Raw genomic sequence first — 18,799 nt, 5'->3', positions numbered from 1 at the left:
AGGCAGGCACTCTTAAATCATCTCTCATACAAGTTCTTGTTAAAATTAACAACAATGATTATGATATGTACTAATAATATTATAAAATAATAGAAAGAAAAATTAGCTAAGAAACACTCTCTGAAACAGATGTGTTTTAAGAGACTTTTTAAAACTACTTACAGAAAAGATATTTCAACCTTACACGGTGGGTGAGGCTAAATCGCGCAGGTGGGTGGGTTGTGGGTGGCTGAGTCAAGCATTGTGCATCGTGGTTCGTGGTCATGCATCACGCCCAAAGATAATACTAGATTTTATAATATAGATCCAAATAGTCCAGATGATAAAAAGTGCATTAGTTCCTTTTGAAGAATAAATATCCAGACTGAGCCAAATTACGAAATTCAAAAGAGTCTGTTTATGAAACAGCTAATGGATTTCTTTTAAAAGTTTTACTTATCTTTATCTTTGATAAGAATTGTATACGCTGTCCTGATGGATCCCTCCTATCAGTTGTGCAAGCTTGGAACAGATTCTGTAACTTCACAGATTTACTAAAATCGGCATGATACATCAAGTGGGGTGGCTGATTTTTTTTTTCATTGTAAAAAAAAAAAATTGGAAAAGCGTGACATTGTGGAATTGGGAAATCGTAAAGGTGGAATAGACATCATCACAGTTTTGGAAGCCATCTTGACAGATAGGCAACACACATCAGAAATATGTACAGTGTTTGTATAGAAATCCAGTGGCAAATAATTTTTTTAAAAGTAATGAACTCTGAAATATTTTGTGAATAGCAGAATTATAGTACTAAGGATTGCATCAACCAAATTTGAAGGATGTGTAACTGTGCTAGAGAGTGTCCAGTAATTTAAGTTGTAGCATTTAGGATGTTACAACAGAACAGAATAAAATCAGTCAAGTGTGTGTAAACATTGAATGAAGCTGAAACTGACATAAACTTTGGAAACAGCCCTTTGAACCAGTGCTGAGATAATTTCCTCAAAAAGATGGCTTCCAAAACCATGATGAGGTCTATTTGCAATTTACTGATGGACTAAATATTTGTCACACTTTTCTGATTCTTTTCATTCAAACAAAATATTAGCCTAACTACTTGATTTCTATTGAGCTAACAGGAACAAATGCCCTTTTCATCATCTGGACCATTTGGACCTATAATAAAATCTTGCATTATCTTCACACAAGGCCCACGATGTATGACTCGTGACCCATGACCCACAATGCATAACCCAACAATGTACAGCACACAGTGCACAATGCACAACCACCAACCCACGACCCACCCACCTACACCGACTAGACAATCTCTACATGGCATTATAATCAAGGCCTGGGTTGTTCGAAATCCACCCAATAAATCGGATAAATCACTATCCAGTGGATAGCATGGTTTGTTTCGCAACACTTATCTAGTGGATAGTGAGTGATTCATCCAGTAGATAGCATCATCCAGGCCTCCAAAAAAAAGGGCAAGGCTTAAAGTCAATGGACTTTTTGGAATGTCAGGATATCTCCTGGCCTGCTCAAAATCCTGAAGAGAATGCTGCAATAATTGCATAACTATTAGTGTACCAAGATACACGTCTAATATGTTCATCCTTCAGAATATCTTACTGAAGAAGGCTTTGACTGACCATGTTTACCTTTGTCAAAAGTGTGTTGTTTTCAGCATACTGGTTTATGAGTTTCTTCACATCTGGGTGCACATAACTGTTGAACTCGCTGCTTTTCAGTTCATACTGGTGCCTAACTGACTTAAGCACTTCTGCAATACTCTGCAGTCCTTTCAGACCCTTTTTGGCGCTCTTCTTGCCACTCTTCTTTTTTTTACCCGCCTTTTTGGTAGCTGCAGGCATTTTTCCTTAATAGCAAATGAAGACAGACTGCGACTTCAAAGATGTTAGACTCCAAGACGAAAAGAAACACACAAAAACAAGACGTTGTGACTCAACACAAAGAATTCAAAGATTTCGAGACCTACGATTTATAACCGTCCAGTTTACATTCACAAAATGGGTTCACTAGCCATTGCATATAAAGGTTGTTTAAGTCGAACGCACTTATCTTATGTACGATTTATACTGCTAGTTGGTTATATGCAGTTTTCACCAATACTTGATAGCAACATGCTTCGCCTTTGATACCACATTCGCCAAGACGACCCCGCCAAGACAACAATGTGGAACAGAACTTATTGCTATGGTACCTCTTTTCTAAGCGGGTCCTGAGAGACTGGGACTACTGGAGCTGGGAGCTGACCAAAAGATCGCGGCCTCTCCATGCAAAATTTGCAGCACGCCGAACGCCGAATGCCGAATGCACTGTTTGCTTGCGGTTAGCTTTTATTTGTTGGACAGGACCATATGCAAGCTAACCGTAAGCAAACCTGAGTGAAACTGCAACTTCGTCCCCAGGGTCTTCTCTACATTTCAAAATAGCGAGGTGGGAGAATACCCCCTGGTGAAGGCTGGGTCACGTGGTACAAATCTCCAAAAAAAAAACAAAAACAAAAACAAACCCTTGGAGATTTTTATCACGTGACGTGATGAGAAGCTCAAAACAAAATGGCAGCCGAAGTCCATGTATCTGATTACTAGTTGCTAATACGCTCGATCCATTTGCCCGTTGGTTGAACGCTCACGTCAGTTTGTTTATTTGTACTTTTTCTCGGCAATTTTTTTCATGGATGTTGACACTTTTAAAAACATAATTCCTATTTTTTTCTCCTAAAATATAGAAAGATTTAATCATTCTTCCGGATATGAGGAAGATTATTCATGTGAGCTACCAAATTTCGAGCTCAAGTTTTTTTTGACGGGCCTCCACCTAAGAGATGTGCTAGTTTAAACGAGAAGGAGTTGAATCAGCTGGTTGAACAAAGGCACTCGGCACTCGGAGACGGACCAAAAAAGCAACAGACTGGTCTGTATCAGTCTTTCGAGGTTAGTAATGCATAGCGGGAATTTTAGAGAGAATTTTTAGCGATTTGGCGACAATAAAATTCAGCACAAGCTTTCATTGTAAAACTTTTCTGGCGTCGAAAGCCATTTAAATGCTTTCGGCGAGCAAAACTTGTACATGAGAGTTTTATCAAATTTCTGTTATAAGTCTTGCACACGAAATCCTTCTGTTCCAATGCATCAGTCATTTCCAGCAGTGCCCTTCCCCCCCCCCCCGGCTAACCCCCGAGCATTCGCAGTTTTTTAAAAAAAATGGGCAAATTCCCCGGGGTGGGAACACATAAGCTGTCTAAATGCCCCGGGGTGAGGCCGAAGAAAGAGGGCAAATGCCCTGCAGTTTTTTTTATTAATCAGTGAATAAAACGGTCAACGGTTCAGTATTTTAATGCAACGGTAAGACTTCAAGGACAACAGTACGTGTTAGTTGATTCTGATTATATTTATTTCTTTATATTTGTTTTTTAACAGTTTGCTAGGGGATAGCTGGGATTGCGGCAGACGTGCCCCCAGCCGCGAGCGATGATAGGCGCCTGTATTCCCAGGCTACTTTTTCTGTGAAGAATCAAGACATTTTAAATGATGATGCTTTGCATTTTAAGCTCGCAAGATCTGTCCTGAAGATTGCATCATTTGAATTCGCAAACCTTAATTATTTTAACTCCACTTTCATGAATTTAAAAAATGCTAGGCTAGTTTTGAATGTGAAATGCAAAATAGTCGTGTTCACGTCAGTGATTGTTTTGTGATAAACAAAATATAGTTCTGAAGTAAAATATAGTATAGTATAGTGTAGCATAGAATACAGTAATGAAGAAATATCTAAAATTGAGAAAACATACCTTTAAAACATCTGCAAGTTTCTTTAGTCCCTGACGGACAAGCCATTGTTCGACAAACGCCTCGTCTTTCCTGATGAACTCATCCATGGCACTTTCCAAAACACGTGTGCCGAATGGCCGGGGGTCGCCCGGGGTAGGCAAATGTCCGGCCCCCGGGCCGCGATAAAATTGCGGATGCACCACCCCCGGGACTGACAACGTGAGCAAATGCCCCGCAGTTGCCTGGGGGCGGATGCGCACTGCTGGAATTGACTGATGCACAAAAACTTTAAAGATAATAGTTTTTCTGAACTTTAATAAAGGAAGTTTTATCAAATATTGGTAGCCTCTGATGAATTATTTCCTTGGTTTCAGTTTTGCTTGATCGCTCGACTCGCTCTATCGTGAATTGAACCCTTGAAATTGAAGAAACAGCCACTCGAAGGAGCGACTGCATCGTGCACAAATATAAGCTTACATTACTGACAATTTCCTTTGAGACTCAGTCTTCTGTTCATTTAAGCTTATTCTACCAAATAACGAAAGAAAGAAAGCCATTCATGTGTTCAAGTTCAACCTTAGACGCGCAACTCTTCAATTTAAAACGAAATGGAAAGGAAAACGAAACCCACAAACCTGCTGTTGAATAAGAGCATCTCAAACAGCTCAAAGCCAGGGGTGTTTGTTCGCTTTCTTCTCCACTCTCGCTTTTAAGAAATGTCTGGTTCCATATTGTTCTTTTCTTTTGCCGAAGAGGACGTGAAGGACAGAGAGAGTAGAGAGTTCAGCAACCAAAAGCGTCAACCATGTGCAGTTGGTTTTCAATTCTTTGGCCTCTTTGGATAAGCTTGATTAACTTTTGAGAAACACTTTAAACGAATGCAATTCTCGTTTGTCGTCAGCTTGATATTTAGGTTCACGAGCAGTTTGAAGTTGTTTGTCTGCCCGAGATCGGTCGAGAAAATGCAAACCATAAATTCGCCGCGGTCCAAAAAAATTTGATGTGTTGCTTTGTCAATTAGATTATGAGCTTGAGATTTCTATCTAAACAATAGAGTCTTTCTGCCGAGGAACTATCGGCTGATAGTTGCCCCGCGGAAATTTGATGTTCTTAAAACAAATATGCTAGTTTTAAGAACATCAAATTTCCAAGGGGTAACTATCAGACCGATAGATCCGAGACATAAACACTCTATTGTCTTTATTGTTCACCATTAAATTTTCTTCCGCGCGCCAGGTCAAAAATCATTTATATGAAAGCCGTGCGAGTGAAAGCCAAATGTAAAATTTAAAAATGAAAATAAACAAAACCCAGTTAATACAATTTCATTTGTTTATTTTTTTGTAAGCTCGCTTGTTTACAGAAAATTTTTCACGGACGAGTACTATCCATCCAGGTATTTTCCTCGGACAGGCACTATGGGCTGATAGTGTCTCTTCGCAGGTGAACACTATCGCATCACGTGATCAATTTAAACTAGTAAGAATCGGAGAAAATTTAGTAGTAAACTATCACGCATAGAAATAGAGAGCGAATGATCTAATTGTTTTGGTATAAATCTATTAGTCGTTCAAAACTTTATCTAAATCCTCCTCACAAACACTGCTACGCGACTCACTATCTATCACAGAATAGATAGTGAGTAGTGTAACCAATCGGAGAATGCCATTCGTGATAATACACTAGTAGATTTATAGTAATCATGATAGATAGTGAGTAGCGTAGAAGTTTACCCTTGTTAACAAAATGACGGCCGCTTCTTGGCGTTTTCAAAGTGTCTGTGAAGAGGTTTAGATAAAGTTTTGAACGACTAATAAATTTATATACTAAAACAATTAGATTATTCGCTCTCGATTTCTATGCGCGATCGTCAACCATCACGCGTTATAATTCACCACTAAATTTTCTCCGATTGCTATTGGTTTAAATCGATCACGTGACGCGATAGTGTTCGTCCGCAGAGAGACAACAGGGAGCTCAAGCAACGACGACGACGACGCCGAGAACGACGTCAAGAAAAAAATGAATTTATATTTTACCAGCGAAATTCGCGATTGTCTAGATCTGTTCAGTACGCCAACGGCTCTAAAAACGTGCTCAGGTTAAATATGTAATGACAGCGTTCAATTCCAAATGGAAATACGACAAATTAGCCGTCGTCGTCCAAATCCAGTAGACGACGCCGAACGTGGTCATTTTACGTTGTTATTTTGCAAAACAATACTACATATGTTTTACTTACTTGTAATATTAATCTCATCCAGGGCCCCACTGGAACTGACCACGTTGCTGTGAAGTGGGCTCCCTGTTGAAATATCTTTATTATTATTATTATTATTATTATTATTATTATTTATTTATTTATTTATTTGTTTATTTATGTATGTATGTATGTATGTATGTATGTATGTATGTATGTATGTATTTTATTTTATTTTTTTAAAATGATTAATGCTACCGGAAGTGTAACGCTTGCATTCTGTTTACATTCTGTTTGCATTTTATTTTTAGCATGGGAGTAGCCTGTGGCAGGCTAGCTTGAGAGCGTAGTCTAAACTTTGAAGCAATACGCGAACTACCCGGAACATATTCTCGCTGACTGATTTTCAATTCCTCTGATTTTAGCATTACTTCTTTCCATGAAATAAAGCAACAAACGACAGATTTAAGCTTCAGTTGTCGTAAATACAGAGCCGCGTAAACGACATGGAACTCGAAAATGTGTGACAATCTGTTTTAGGAAACCCTTTTGACAAAGGTTCCTTTGACGCACTATGATCCCAGAGATCCTGGATTGATCTGTTTAGTAAAGAAACACAAAATCCGTTTCCGGATTCTTTTGGATTTAAGAATCCAATCTTGGATTTTCTTAAAGAAACGCACCCTTAGTTTAATATGACTAGTGATTTTCCAATAAAAATAGCATGACTATTTCTGGTAGAAAATTTGTTACTTTCGTAATTCAAACACGTTAGCTTCGCGATCATGTTAAAAAAAATAGGCGCCATATAGGCGCATATGACTACTGCTCGAAAGGTGGAAACGCAAAAAGTAGAATTGTCCTATATATGCAGTTATGTGGAGAAGAATGTGTGCAAATGGTTAGATTATGAATGTTGGTGATTAGAGGCACTCTTGAATGCTAATAAGCTATTGTTAAAGAATGTTTGAATTTGTACAAAAGAAGAAAAAAATGGTTCTCTTATAGGCCATTTTCACTGTCTTAAAATTCTAACATGGCCACGAGGCTTCGGGGAATAAAACAAATTAAAGAAATTAATTATTTATTTCTCAACCTTAATGTGCTTTCTTTTCTTGTATTTCCTCAAGCCTCCAAGTTGGAATTTTAATACATCAAAAATGGCCTATTAGTACATGTGGGTGTCGCCAGTGTAACAGGTAACAGAATCAAGAGTAAAACTATCAGCAGTGTATGATATATGGTGTACGAAAAGTAATCAGTAAACAAACCTGATGAGACAATCAAAAACATTTTTTTAATATTTTAATAAACTGATGAAACAAGATTCATGGTAAACAACACATATACACGAATACTCTGGACAGGTACCTAATTGTGATCAGCTAAAATAGTGATAACAGTTACACCAGTGAGTAACCTTGAGGTACAAAGCAGCACTCTACTGTGAAACATCGTGCCTCGTCTTTATGCCCCACCATTCATCCTCACTAAAGCCCTCAATAGTTGTTTTGCTGTAGTCAACCGTTTTGATTACTTCTCTCAATTCTCAAATTGCAACATTTCAAGGGCATGCATTATTGAAAAATCCTGGATCTGCCCCTGCAATAACTAATTACAAAACAGGTTGGTCAGATCTTTTTAAAAGAAGTTGTCATATCCTTATTTTGTATATCTAGTAGTAAAGAGAGCAAAACATATTGAATACATTGTAATAACAATTCAAATTGGTTTTTGGCTTTCTCCAGAGACTATTAACAGAGTAAACAGACAAAAAATAGATCATGTGTACTAAATGCATCTGTGGTTGAGTGTCCATCGATACCCTCCAGGGGCACCCAACGACCGTTTCCTCTCAAATACATTTTAACGCTGTCTTAGGCTATCTGGAGTACTTTGAAAGCTCTGTAGGTTAATTTAGGTTGCGCCAAAAACATTTTATCTGTTCGGTTATTCTAGGGGAGCTTGAGTATTCTCGAATTTTTTAGGGCTTTTTTGTCCATTCCCCGAAAACCTTAGGTCTTATCACCTTTCCGAAAATGATAGTTGACCTTTTTTCGGTACCCAAAACGATAATTTTTAACAATCCGAAAACAACAGACATTGAATTTCTCATATCACGAACGTTCGAGGCGACAATTCTCTTCAGAAAATCAGAGGGGATTAAAGGCCTTCCGAATAGATAATTTACCGAAACGATCCGTTGGGTGCCCCTGACTCTCAATCAACCTGTAATTGACACTCAATCAAAATCTTGATCGACACTCATTCGACATCCCAACTGATATTCGTTCGACACTCTATTGACACTTGATCAACAGTCGGTCGAAAGTCCGCCGAGTGTCGACCGACTCATATGCATCAATCCAAAACTAGTTGACTCTCGACCAACTGTCAACTGAGATGTTGATCGAGTGTCAATCAAGGGTCGATGAAGGGTTGATCAAGTATCAATCAAGGGAATTGATCAACACATGACCACATCTGCCTTTAGTTCACATTATCCCCAAAAATAATATAACAAAACTTACTACATACACATATGTAGCTAGATATACATGTAACTAGGTATTACTGTATATAAATAATATGACTTTTTAACTATTTTTTTTCCTTAAAGCAGGTAGGTTAAATGTTTGTATAATTCTTTTCCTTGTTGCTTTGTTATGTGTAACTTTTTCCTCCAGTCATTCTCTTTTTGATAGAGAAGAGCTGGTTTCAGACATCACCAAAACCGTGTTACTGACAGCTGACATTGGTACAAAGTTGAATGGTCGTGTTGATACATAGAGTAATTTATCTATGTGACCTAAATAATATTGATTTCTGCAATAAGTGGATTGGATTCTGTCTGCGAGAGCTTGAATAATGAGATTATAACACCATGTACATGTACCTTGTTGTGATAAATTTATTCTGGAAATCTCATTTTGCTTTCAATAAACGTCGTGGGATGTTCTAGAGCTCTAATACTGGGCGGGGGTATTCCCTTATATGAGCTATATAGGTATGTGCGGCCCCAAAAGGTATGGTTTTTCAGCCATTTTGGTCATAGATAGGTATTGATTTTAGTCTATTTTGGCCATTTTGGTCATAAATAGGGTATGGTTTTTGCACTGTAGCCTTGATATGGGTATGTTTTTAAGAAGAAGCCACTTTTTCATCATTATCAAAAAGAAAATTAACAAAAGCCCTTCACAAATTATGTTAACGGTAATTTAACATTGGTCTGAACAAGGGAACGTATTATAACGCAGGTCTGGAACAGGGTTTTGATTTAATAGGGTATCGAATGTTTGGTCAGGTCTTAAGTAGGGCAGGAAATATCACAGATTTTGGTCATAAATAGGGTAAGGGTTTTGGGAAGTGGGCCGCACACCCCCACCCAACTTTTCTGGGAGTACCTCCCGGGGGTTCTAATATTCCAATGAAACGTAGGATCACCATACATAGGGGAAAAAACATTCGCCACCAGGAATTCTGGATGGTTCCCTGTCTCTAGAATTCGAAAGTCGATTGATTTTTCATTGTTTAAAAAGCGTTCTGGCAGTTAGTCTGTTCACAGTGGTTGATGACTCATCTTGAACTACGATCAATTAAATCTATCAAGTACAACAAAGCTTTCATATCATTCGCTATAGTTCACCACTAAATTTTCTTCGATTCTTATTGGTTTAGATTGATCACGTGACGTGATAGTGTTCATCCGCGAGACACTATCAGCCCTCAGTGCCCGTCCAAGGAAAATACCCGGATTGATAGTACTTGTCCGTGAACATTTTTCTGTAAACAAGCGAGCTTATAGAAAACAAACAATTGAAATTGTGTTAAGTGGGTTTTTGTCTGTTTTCTTTTTAAAATTTTACAGTTGGCTTTCACGGCTTTCATCTAAAAAAGTTGAAAATAATTCAATATAATTTTTTAACTGGCCCGCGGAAGATAATTTAGTGATGAACAATAAAGACAATAGAGTGTTTATGTCTCTGAACTATCGGTCTGATAGTTGCTCCTGGGAAATTTGATGTTCTTAAAACTAGCATATTTACCCTCGAAGCTTCACTTCTCAGGCAAATATTTGTTTCAAGAGCATTAAATTTCCGCGGGAGCAACTATCAGCCAATAGTTCCTCGACAGAAACACTATTGTTTAAATAGTTTATCGATCACTACAAGATTATCCCAACATGGTCGCTCGAGAGGCTCAATTATGAAACATCGGAGCTCAATATCTGCACGGAAGAGGCTCAATTATCCCACATCGGGGTCCAATATTCCTCCAGAGAGGCCCAGATTTTCTCATACGAGGCTAAAGCTACTTCCAAAATCATGAAGTATCGGCAAGGGTTGTTTATTTACGGGTGTCTGGAAAACCCGAATAGCAAATAGAGAATAGTCCCGAATAGCGAACAGCGAATAGTACGAATAGTGCGAATAGTCTCGAATAGTACGAATAGTGGTGAACAGTCTCGAATAGTGGCGAATAGCGGAAAATCGTAGCAAATAGGGTACCTAGTATCTGGCAGTCAACCTCGCAGCAACGTAGGATGGGATTTTCCCGCTAAAAAGCACAGACGCTTATCAGGACAAAAGGTGTTTCTAAACGTAATTTCTTCTGTTTTAACCGCTGCAAAAGCGTAAATACGTCTTTGTTAGGTTATCCTCGTGTTTTCTGTTTTCTTAAAGTCGGCGATGGACAGCCCTAGCTTGAGTCCGGAGAAGACAAGGTAATAAATTCACTGAAATTCTGTTGCTTATTTGGATAATTACTTGACGCAGGATATTAGATCTAAAGCGGTGACTATCGGCGACTATTCAACACTATTCGCCACTTTTCGCGACTGTTCGCCACCTTCCGCACAATTCTAGACTATTCGCACTATTCGGGACTAGTCGCGACTATTCGCTATTCGCGACTATTTGCTATTCGCTATTCGGGTTTTCCAGACACCCTCCAAAAGCTGAGATCGAATGAGGCTGCCATCGATGACTATCGGTAAATCATCATTGATACGAAGTGTTTGCGAGAGACCGTGAGATGGATATTTGTTGTACTGATTGGCTCCGAAGTATATCTAATTGTTACTTACTTACTTTCGGAAAACTCAGACGATGGCAATAGTGACTGCTGCGCAAGCGCAGTAGTCACAAAAACGAGGAGTAAACACTCGATTGGAGGTAATAGAACTCTCTGATTGGATCCTGGTTTCGAGGAGGTAATCAGCCCAGGAAAGTGCAGTAGCAATTTGTACAGTTTACCCTGAGCGTTTTCCATTTACCAAAAAATTCCGGAAATTCCGGTTGGGATGTAAATGGACACGACTTTTTAGTTCGTTCCACTGGAAATTTTCCCGAATAAACGGAATTCCTGAAAAGGTAGTCCCGTTTTCACGGTGGAAACTTCCCAATGGAAAATTTGTGTTCCATTTACAGATTTCTCGTCTTTATCACCAGTTCCATGCCTTTCTCGGTCTTTTAACCCTTTGAATACCAACTACGCATATATGCGTAATAGGCCCTTTGCACGATCCGGTCACATGGTACAAAATCACACATGCTGGTGAGCAAGTTGCGCAGTGGAACTTCCAAAACAATGCAACTCGTACCAGTCAACCTGGACCTGCCTTTGTTTTGGAAGTCCCACTGCGCAACTTGCTCACCAGCATGTGTAATTTTGTACCATGTGACCGGATCGTGCAAAGGGCCTATTAATGGTCATGCGCTTTGTACTACTTGCGACGTCATCAATTTAAATGTCATCAGATATTCTTGATAAGCAGATAGTAGTACTACGTTAGGCCTTTCCGCACAATGGTCAGGTTTAGATATCGACGACATTCCGACGTCGCAAATCGAAAAACGTTATCAGTTTTGGTGCAAAAACGGTGGTAAAATGGTCCACTACGCCTATGATTGATAAGTCCAAATTTTGGCTTATGCGCATGCCCGGAATTGAAATTTTGCTCACTTTTGTACCTAATCCTCGAAAAATCTCTCCTGTTAGTAAAAAAAAGCTTTCTTAGCAAAACTTAGGCTTATTTAGCGTCATGGCAGCTAAAAAACTTGACTAAACGGTTAAAAACGGTATTTTTTGGCAAAAGTTTGGTATTCAAATGGTTAAGCGGCCAGGCCTCCCTCGTGTTTCAACAAAAATGGCGGCTGATCAGGGTCAGAAAACTTCCAAGTTTGATCTGAAATAAACCACACGAACGCCAATACTTGTTCCTGGAGTGGAATTGCTGCTCAACGGGCTTCATAGCTCAGTTGGTAGAGCATGGCACCGGTATCGCGGAGGTCACGGGTTCGAATCCCGTTGAAGTCCTGATTTTTTCAGGCTTCTTCTTTCCAATTGCTTAAATTGGAAAATTTACTGCGATGATCATTCCTCACTATCAAGATTTTGTCAATATCCATGTCCTACTTCAGTAAAATTAGGCAAAACTGATACAAAGTATCTTACTTAACAGCAAGCACAGACAGCACAAGCTTTTCTTGTGACGAGGTGAATATGCCTTCTCTTTTCTCCTTTGGTGGGAGGCAATGCTCCAAGCGTTTGATTTTCTCGTTCACATTTGAACTGCATATGCAACGCCTTAGGGTCAAATTCTCAACAGTCGAAATAATAAGACCGTAATAAGGCGGCTCAGATGACTACTTGCTTTGCAGTGGTGTCGAGTACAAGTTTCTCATACACCTCTGTTTATAATTGCCGCGATTCGGCAGATCATATACACTTTGGAGAGGTACTTCACGTTAATAACTTAAAAGTTGGCAGTCTCAAACAGAGGCAATTCCTTCTCTCAGAATCTCAAGCAGAGCGTTTTATGTTGCCGTAAACCATAATATACACAAGATTGAGAATATATAGTCTATTGTATATAACCTCATGAGCGATAATGATCTCTGCGATCAGAGCAATTTTGGTTAATAGTCCCTCGATATCCGAAGTACTCTATATGCCAGCGGTGGTGTGCCCTTCAGCTATACAGTAAGGTCAGTAAGATGAATATGCCAAGTTGTGGGTTACATGAATCTCATATTAAACTTATTTTTATCACTAAAAATTAGATTGGCCAGTCTTCTTTTGACATATTCTGTTTACCCGCTACACTACTGATTCAGTGGAGTCCACCGGTCCGTCACTTGCTAGAGGATGACGAAATACACTTGATGTAAAAAGCGTTTTTCCTTCAACACTTTTCTGAGGTTCTTCCAGTGACTCACTCGTTTTATCGCGGTCACGAAGTTCAAAACATGTCATGATCATTGACCACGAGGCACAACATATTACTGCCAACAAAGCCACACCAAATATACCAAGGACAATCATGGCAATCATTCCTCCTCCGCTGAGTTTAGCCATACCAAATCCTGCCGCACTAGCGCTGCTTTGAGATTCACCTGTCTCACTTAGTGCTCGGTCAGACTGCATAAGGAAAATGGACCCGCTTAGAAAACACAACGCGATATTGTGATAAGCTGTCTTCATGTTCAACTCCCCATAGGTTACATTTTCAGTAATGTGATTTAAAGGCTCTACAGGAGCGGAAGTTTTCAGTTTTACGATAAAATAAACGTAGTTTGCTGTCCGATGTGCTTGAACAAAACATGATCTTACTACAATGACTCGGGAGTTATTGCGAATTGCAACAATTTTAAATATTAACACCATGAATGAGCAAGATATCAACTAAAGAAAATCAAAATTTGCAAATCATCATAAACGTTTGGCTATTAATCCCCGGGCGATGGAAGATAAGTAAGAGTTCGATTTTTTATTAAAGTAACTCCACCCCAGTTGGACCGACTTGAAAGCAGTCTGATAATTAACCTAATGCTAATGTCGTATTCATTAATGTTTGTACTCACGTTTCCCTTAAAACATTTTTTAAAACGCCTGGAAAATTATAGTCGAATGTTTACTAAATGTTGAACTAATTCCTGGGTAGAACTGACGCCTGATGAAATGAATTATTCAAACGTAAAAAGCTCGCTTGTAATAGCGTTGCTTTCCTAGAACAGGTGCTTCAGTTGTTTCTAGCCAAAAATCACAAAGAGACGTGATCCATAACAAGACGATAAACCGTGTTAGCTAAATCAATCACCACTCATGTTCCTGACGCAGTAACCAGGGCATTTTGTCTAGTGCAGTCAAACTAATTATAGTATAATGTAAAATTAGTAAAGTACCAAGAAACTAGAAAAGCAAACAAAACAAACACGATAAGTAACAAAACCTCAGACAGGAAAGCAAACAAACAGAACAAAGCCCACAAGATTTCTAACGAAATTGCAGAGCAAACCAAAAAGACACGATTAAACGGTAACTAAAGAGTGAAAACCTGCAACACAAACAAACCGGAAGATACGAAACGAAACAAAAACCAGTAATGATGTAGGACGTCAAACCTCAGTATTTTGAAACGTATGCGAACCGTGGAACGCCAAGCTGTGTGACGGAGTTTGGAGAAATCATGATATGCGCACTTGGCATAGTGTTATTGTTTGGAGTTTTATTTTCTAACATTACGAGTCTTTTAACGTGGAGTGAGGGACTTTTATCACGCTTGTATTCCAAAATAACCACGGAAAAAACATAAAGACTACGCTGAGAGCCAACGAGAAAGCACTGATGCAATAGTCAAACCGGTCAAATTTAAGACTGGTTGGCAGAAATCGGGTTTAAACACAGTTATCCCGAGCTCCTTGGGATACCTGTGAACCGTGAACTTTATTATTAGTCGTGAACTTTACATGTAATACATAGATTTAGCCAAGCCTAAAAGCGGAGCTTCCGATTACAATAATTAACCATCAGACACTCAAAAATGATCAATTGTGAGCATGTGATTGTTCAACGTGTGGTTTCACTATTTTTTTCTGGTTACAGTTTAAATCAAAGGCTCCCTGAGCCAGCTCATGGATGAACAGTTGACTTCTGCCTCTGTGGCAAAACAAGTCTTTGTGCAAAACTATTCGTATGAAAATGCATGTCATCTGTACGTTTATTCTCTTGAAAATCAAGTCATTTTCATGTGAAATGCTTTGCATGAGCATTCGTTCTAAAAAAGAGGCAAACAGCAACTCTGAAGTGAAAGTAGAGTCTGCATATGAGCCACGTGTCCCATCAGGTCGGCACTTATCCAAGTTTCTGTAGCATGAAGCGACTAGGAGTATTTCTACTACCCCTGGATGGGATGCTAGTCCATTGCAGGGTTACCCTGCAATATTACATTTGCCAGTACTTATTTATACACCAGAGTGGAAAGAGGCACTGTGAAAGTTAAGTGTCTTGCTCAAGAACACAATAAAATGTTCCCAGCCAGGGCTCGAGGCCAGACTGCTCGAAATAGAAAAGAAATACAAAAATCAAATAACACACTGTTTACACACACAGCTTATAAATTCTAAAATGAATAATAATTAATTTTCATTGGAATTGGAACATTGTTATCATATTAACTTGTACATGATGTAGTGTCAAAGAATAACAACAGTCTGTTTCAAAATGAAATCACCAAATAAGAGTTCACCATATTTACCAGTCAGTCCAAAATTGACAATATAATTATGTATATGAGTCAGAAGTGCATTTTGGGTCAAGGTAAATTGGTTATGGTCCTTGTTCAGTTAACATTATGAAACAGCTGTATAACAATGATTACAATCACGCAAAAATTACAATACATGAGTTTGAAATTTATTTTAGACAATGAACTGGAGAATGCCAGGACTGCCAAGAGTATTTTGCCCAATTTCACTTAAATGAAACATGGATATTGGCAAAATCTTGTTTACTTTAAGTTAAGTCAAACATAAACAATTTGATTGTAGCTCGCGGGTAAACAGGAAATCTATAGAAAAAATAAGTATTTCCTTCAATTTTTAAGAATGATTTCAGACAGTTTTGTTTCAATCATGAACCTGAAGTGAAGGGAATGTTTTCATTTACAATTTATAAGGTTTTTTTTCTATAAAACTATGTCCATGGAGAGGAGGAAGGGAAGTAACAAAGTTTTATACAAAGAGGCTCTGGCCCAGGGTCAAAGACCTATCCATTTTACAGTGTTTTTAACAAGAGAGGCTTTCCTTTCATATACATGTAGCTTCTAGCCTGAAACCCCTTTTACAATCCTAATGTGGCCCACTAGATCTTATTTCTGGGATTAATAATAAATTAATGTTTGAAATCCCTGTCCTGTTAAGTCTTATAATACCTCCAGCCTGAAAAAAAGTGCACCTTTAGTCAACTGTAGGAAGGAGTCCCCCAGCTTGGTGCAATACAATAATAAGGGTAGTACATATTGTAGTGCATGCAAGTAAAATAACAATAATTTTCTTCCTTGGAAACAAAAATCACAGTATTTTATTCCTATATGTCTTGGTAATTTTTTGTGCTTGTCTCACTAGTAATAGATTTTGCAACGATTACAGAACATACTTATATTGACAAGTATCAAGCATTCTCTTCTCCATACTGTCATTCAAGTTTTGGTGTCAATTTGCTTAAATCTCTCATTTCTAGGAGCAAGAAAAAAATAAAAAATCTACATCACCAGCCACCATGCGTCCGGCTTTTTGACACAATTGGACAGCATATCTTTCTCGCAAAAAAAAAGTAGATCTACACAGTCTCTTGGACTCAATTTGTTCATCCATCACTAAAATATCGCAGTATATATTTACTCAATCGTACATGTAGGGTTGCCTTGCATATCATCCCTGAAGAAATTTTCACTCTGGTCGAACTGCATGGAACACAAAAGAAATGTAGTGTGAACGACAACAAAACTAAAAGATAAGGCAATTCGAATTTTTTTTTCCTCTAAGTATTTAAAAACACGCTTACAAATCTCGAGCTTGCGATACTAACACGGGCAAAATTTCAATGTGTGCGAACAAAATAAAACAGTAAGGCAACAATGAAACCAAAACGTAACAAGAATCTAAGCTCACCTTAGACTACACAACGAGAGAAAGTGAGTGGAAACTATCAAATTCTCTTGCCAAGAAAAAAAGCTAATCAGGATCTGACTTTCTAGCTCTGTCTTCCCGGGTGTCTTGTATCAATTCTTTGACCTCGCCGATCGTGCTGTTGTGAACGATACATGACCACAATCATAAATACCTCCACCAGCTTTCATCCAGGTGTGAGCAAAAGCCGATAGGCAAAAAACAACATATTTACGAAAGAAAATCACACGAAACCAAAATGGCCGACTTCGGTCTTCGAGGTGTTCGACAAACTCGTACCCAGGCTCTCGTTTATCGGGCAAAAATGTACGCCTTTCTATGATCTAGTCCCCGCTCGTCTAAGAACCCTCCTGAAGACAACTGAACACTCTTGGACAAAAACAATACTTAGCAGGGGCGGTAGGAGAAAATTGTTTAATCCAGGTTTAATGAGGTGAGTGAGTGAGCGCCTCCGACTGCCTCCTAAGCTCATAGATGTTACATAACATACATGAGCAAAAACGACACCTAATGAGTGTACCTAAGATTGTAGAAATTACGCACAAAATGTTACATGTAAAAAAACAAATTGCCAGGAAATAGAAAGTAGAAACAAAATAGGTCATTCTCTCTTGACAAAAGCGATCCTAATTGCGAAATAGTGAAAGTGAATGTTAACGATACAGCAAGCTTATTGATGACAGTATTCAATCCACACCCTCACAGGGCCTCCCGAGGGTTTTGCGGAACAAGGGAACGCAATCATTTACGACTGTAACTTCAAGAGAAACTAAGGAAACTTTATATCATAGGTAATAATTAGTTTTCTGTATTTTATGCTTTCCTTTTTATTGTAAAGTGCTTTAGAACTTTTGTATAGAGCGCTATAGAAATAATTTTCATTATTATTATTATTATTATTATTATTATCAATATCATTATCATTATCATTATCATTATTATTATTATCGTTATTAATTTGAGGGAACAAGGAATACTCTAGTACCATCAAAAAGAGATGCCGATGTATCTTTAACTCATTGACTCCTGGAGCTTTTTGCCAAAAACACATTTTTTGGACATTTGGGAGATTTTCAGGCTGGATATGGGCCAAATTAGCTCCAATCTACTCAAAAAGGCATTTGCAACATGACAGCATGCCTTTCTTCCCACTAGCATCGCATTTTACGACATTTTCGCTCAGGCATGCGCAGCAATCAAAATTTTGAGAAAGTGACCTACATCTTTAGGCTTTTCGATTATTTTTTTTCTCGCCTTTCCTTTTTCACCTTTTCTTTTCTTTTGGCTGCAGTGATTGACCTTCTACTGGGCTTGTTTCCAGTTTAAAACATTCTGAGAAAGCATCATCGAGACAAGCAATTTTTGCCATGGAGTAGCCACGTGTAGGGGCAGGAAATTTTGCTCTGAGTTTTTCACTCAACATTTTGAGCATTTTTGTGCATATCTCAGGCTCCATTGGGCGATCACTCTGATCTGGGTATCATTGGAAAGATCTTTTCCTCCTGCAGAAGTTGAGCATGGATGATGCCAATTTTGGTCAAGGGTGATGACGTCAGAAGTGGAAGAAAGGCCCAGGCTCGTCAAGGCCGGTTACAGCCGGCACAGGAGTCAATGGGTTAACTAATAGATCACTTTTCCCGTGTTTACATAGCCTCATCTAAACACGAGGAGGGTTGGGAAATTCGAGACAGTTATGCAAACCCTCGACTACGTCTACTTTCGAGAAAAAGTGCTCGATTGCTTTTATTAAATAATTCTCAAAAATACGCGCAAATCTAAAACGTCACAACCGTGTTTACATACTCTCATCTAAACACAGCTATCGACCAATGAAAGCGCGCGTA

General features: G+C 38.6%; 2 protein-coding genes across 3 annotated transcripts in view; both read right to left on the bottom strand.

Moving 5' to 3' along the window:
* The window catches only part of LOC145492356 (uncharacterized), a 39,448-nt gene extending 37,233 nt beyond the window's left edge, over positions 1-2,215 (bottom strand). The window contains exons 1-2 of one of the 2 annotated variants that reach the window (XM_081471796.1): positions 1,986-2,210; positions 1,650-1,866 (exon numbers count right to left, since the gene is read on the bottom strand). In XM_081471796.1, the coding sequence (XP_081327922.1) occupies positions 1,650-1,862 (213 nt within the window). In that variant the 5' untranslated portion in view covers positions 1,863-1,866; positions 1,986-2,210. Of the gene's footprint in view, positions 1-1,649 lie in introns of both variants that reach the window. The other variant, XM_081471797.1, reaches the window with a different exon arrangement.
* LOC145492477 (uncharacterized) lies at positions 1,487-17,778 on the bottom strand. Its single transcript, XM_081471932.1, has 3 exons — positions 16,938-17,778; positions 10,341-16,729; positions 1,487-1,496 (listed from the first exon to the last, which is right to left on the bottom strand). Exon 2 carries the CDS (start codon positions 13,651-13,653, stop codon positions 13,087-13,089), a length of 567 nt encoding a protein of 188 aa, XP_081328058.1. The 5' UTR covers positions 13,654-16,729; positions 16,938-17,778; the 3' UTR covers positions 1,487-1,496; positions 10,341-13,086.
* Positions 17,779-18,799: the final 1,021 nt, after the last annotated feature.

The sequence above is a fragment of the Orbicella franksi genome, chromosome 7 (assembly GCF_964199315.1).
Source record: "Orbicella franksi chromosome 7, jaOrbFran1.1, whole genome shotgun sequence".
Lineage (NCBI taxonomy): Eukaryota > Metazoa > Cnidaria > Anthozoa > Scleractinia > Merulinidae > Orbicella > Orbicella franksi.
Note: the sequence above shows the minus strand (reverse complement) of the source record. Positions and strands in the feature narration are given on the sequence as shown.

Bases quoted from the DNA above. Each gene is read 5' to 3' on its own strand.
- LOC145492477 (XM_081471932.1), bottom strand. From the start codon at position 13,653: ATGGTGTTAATATTTAAAATTGTTGCAATTCGCAATAACTCCCGAGTC.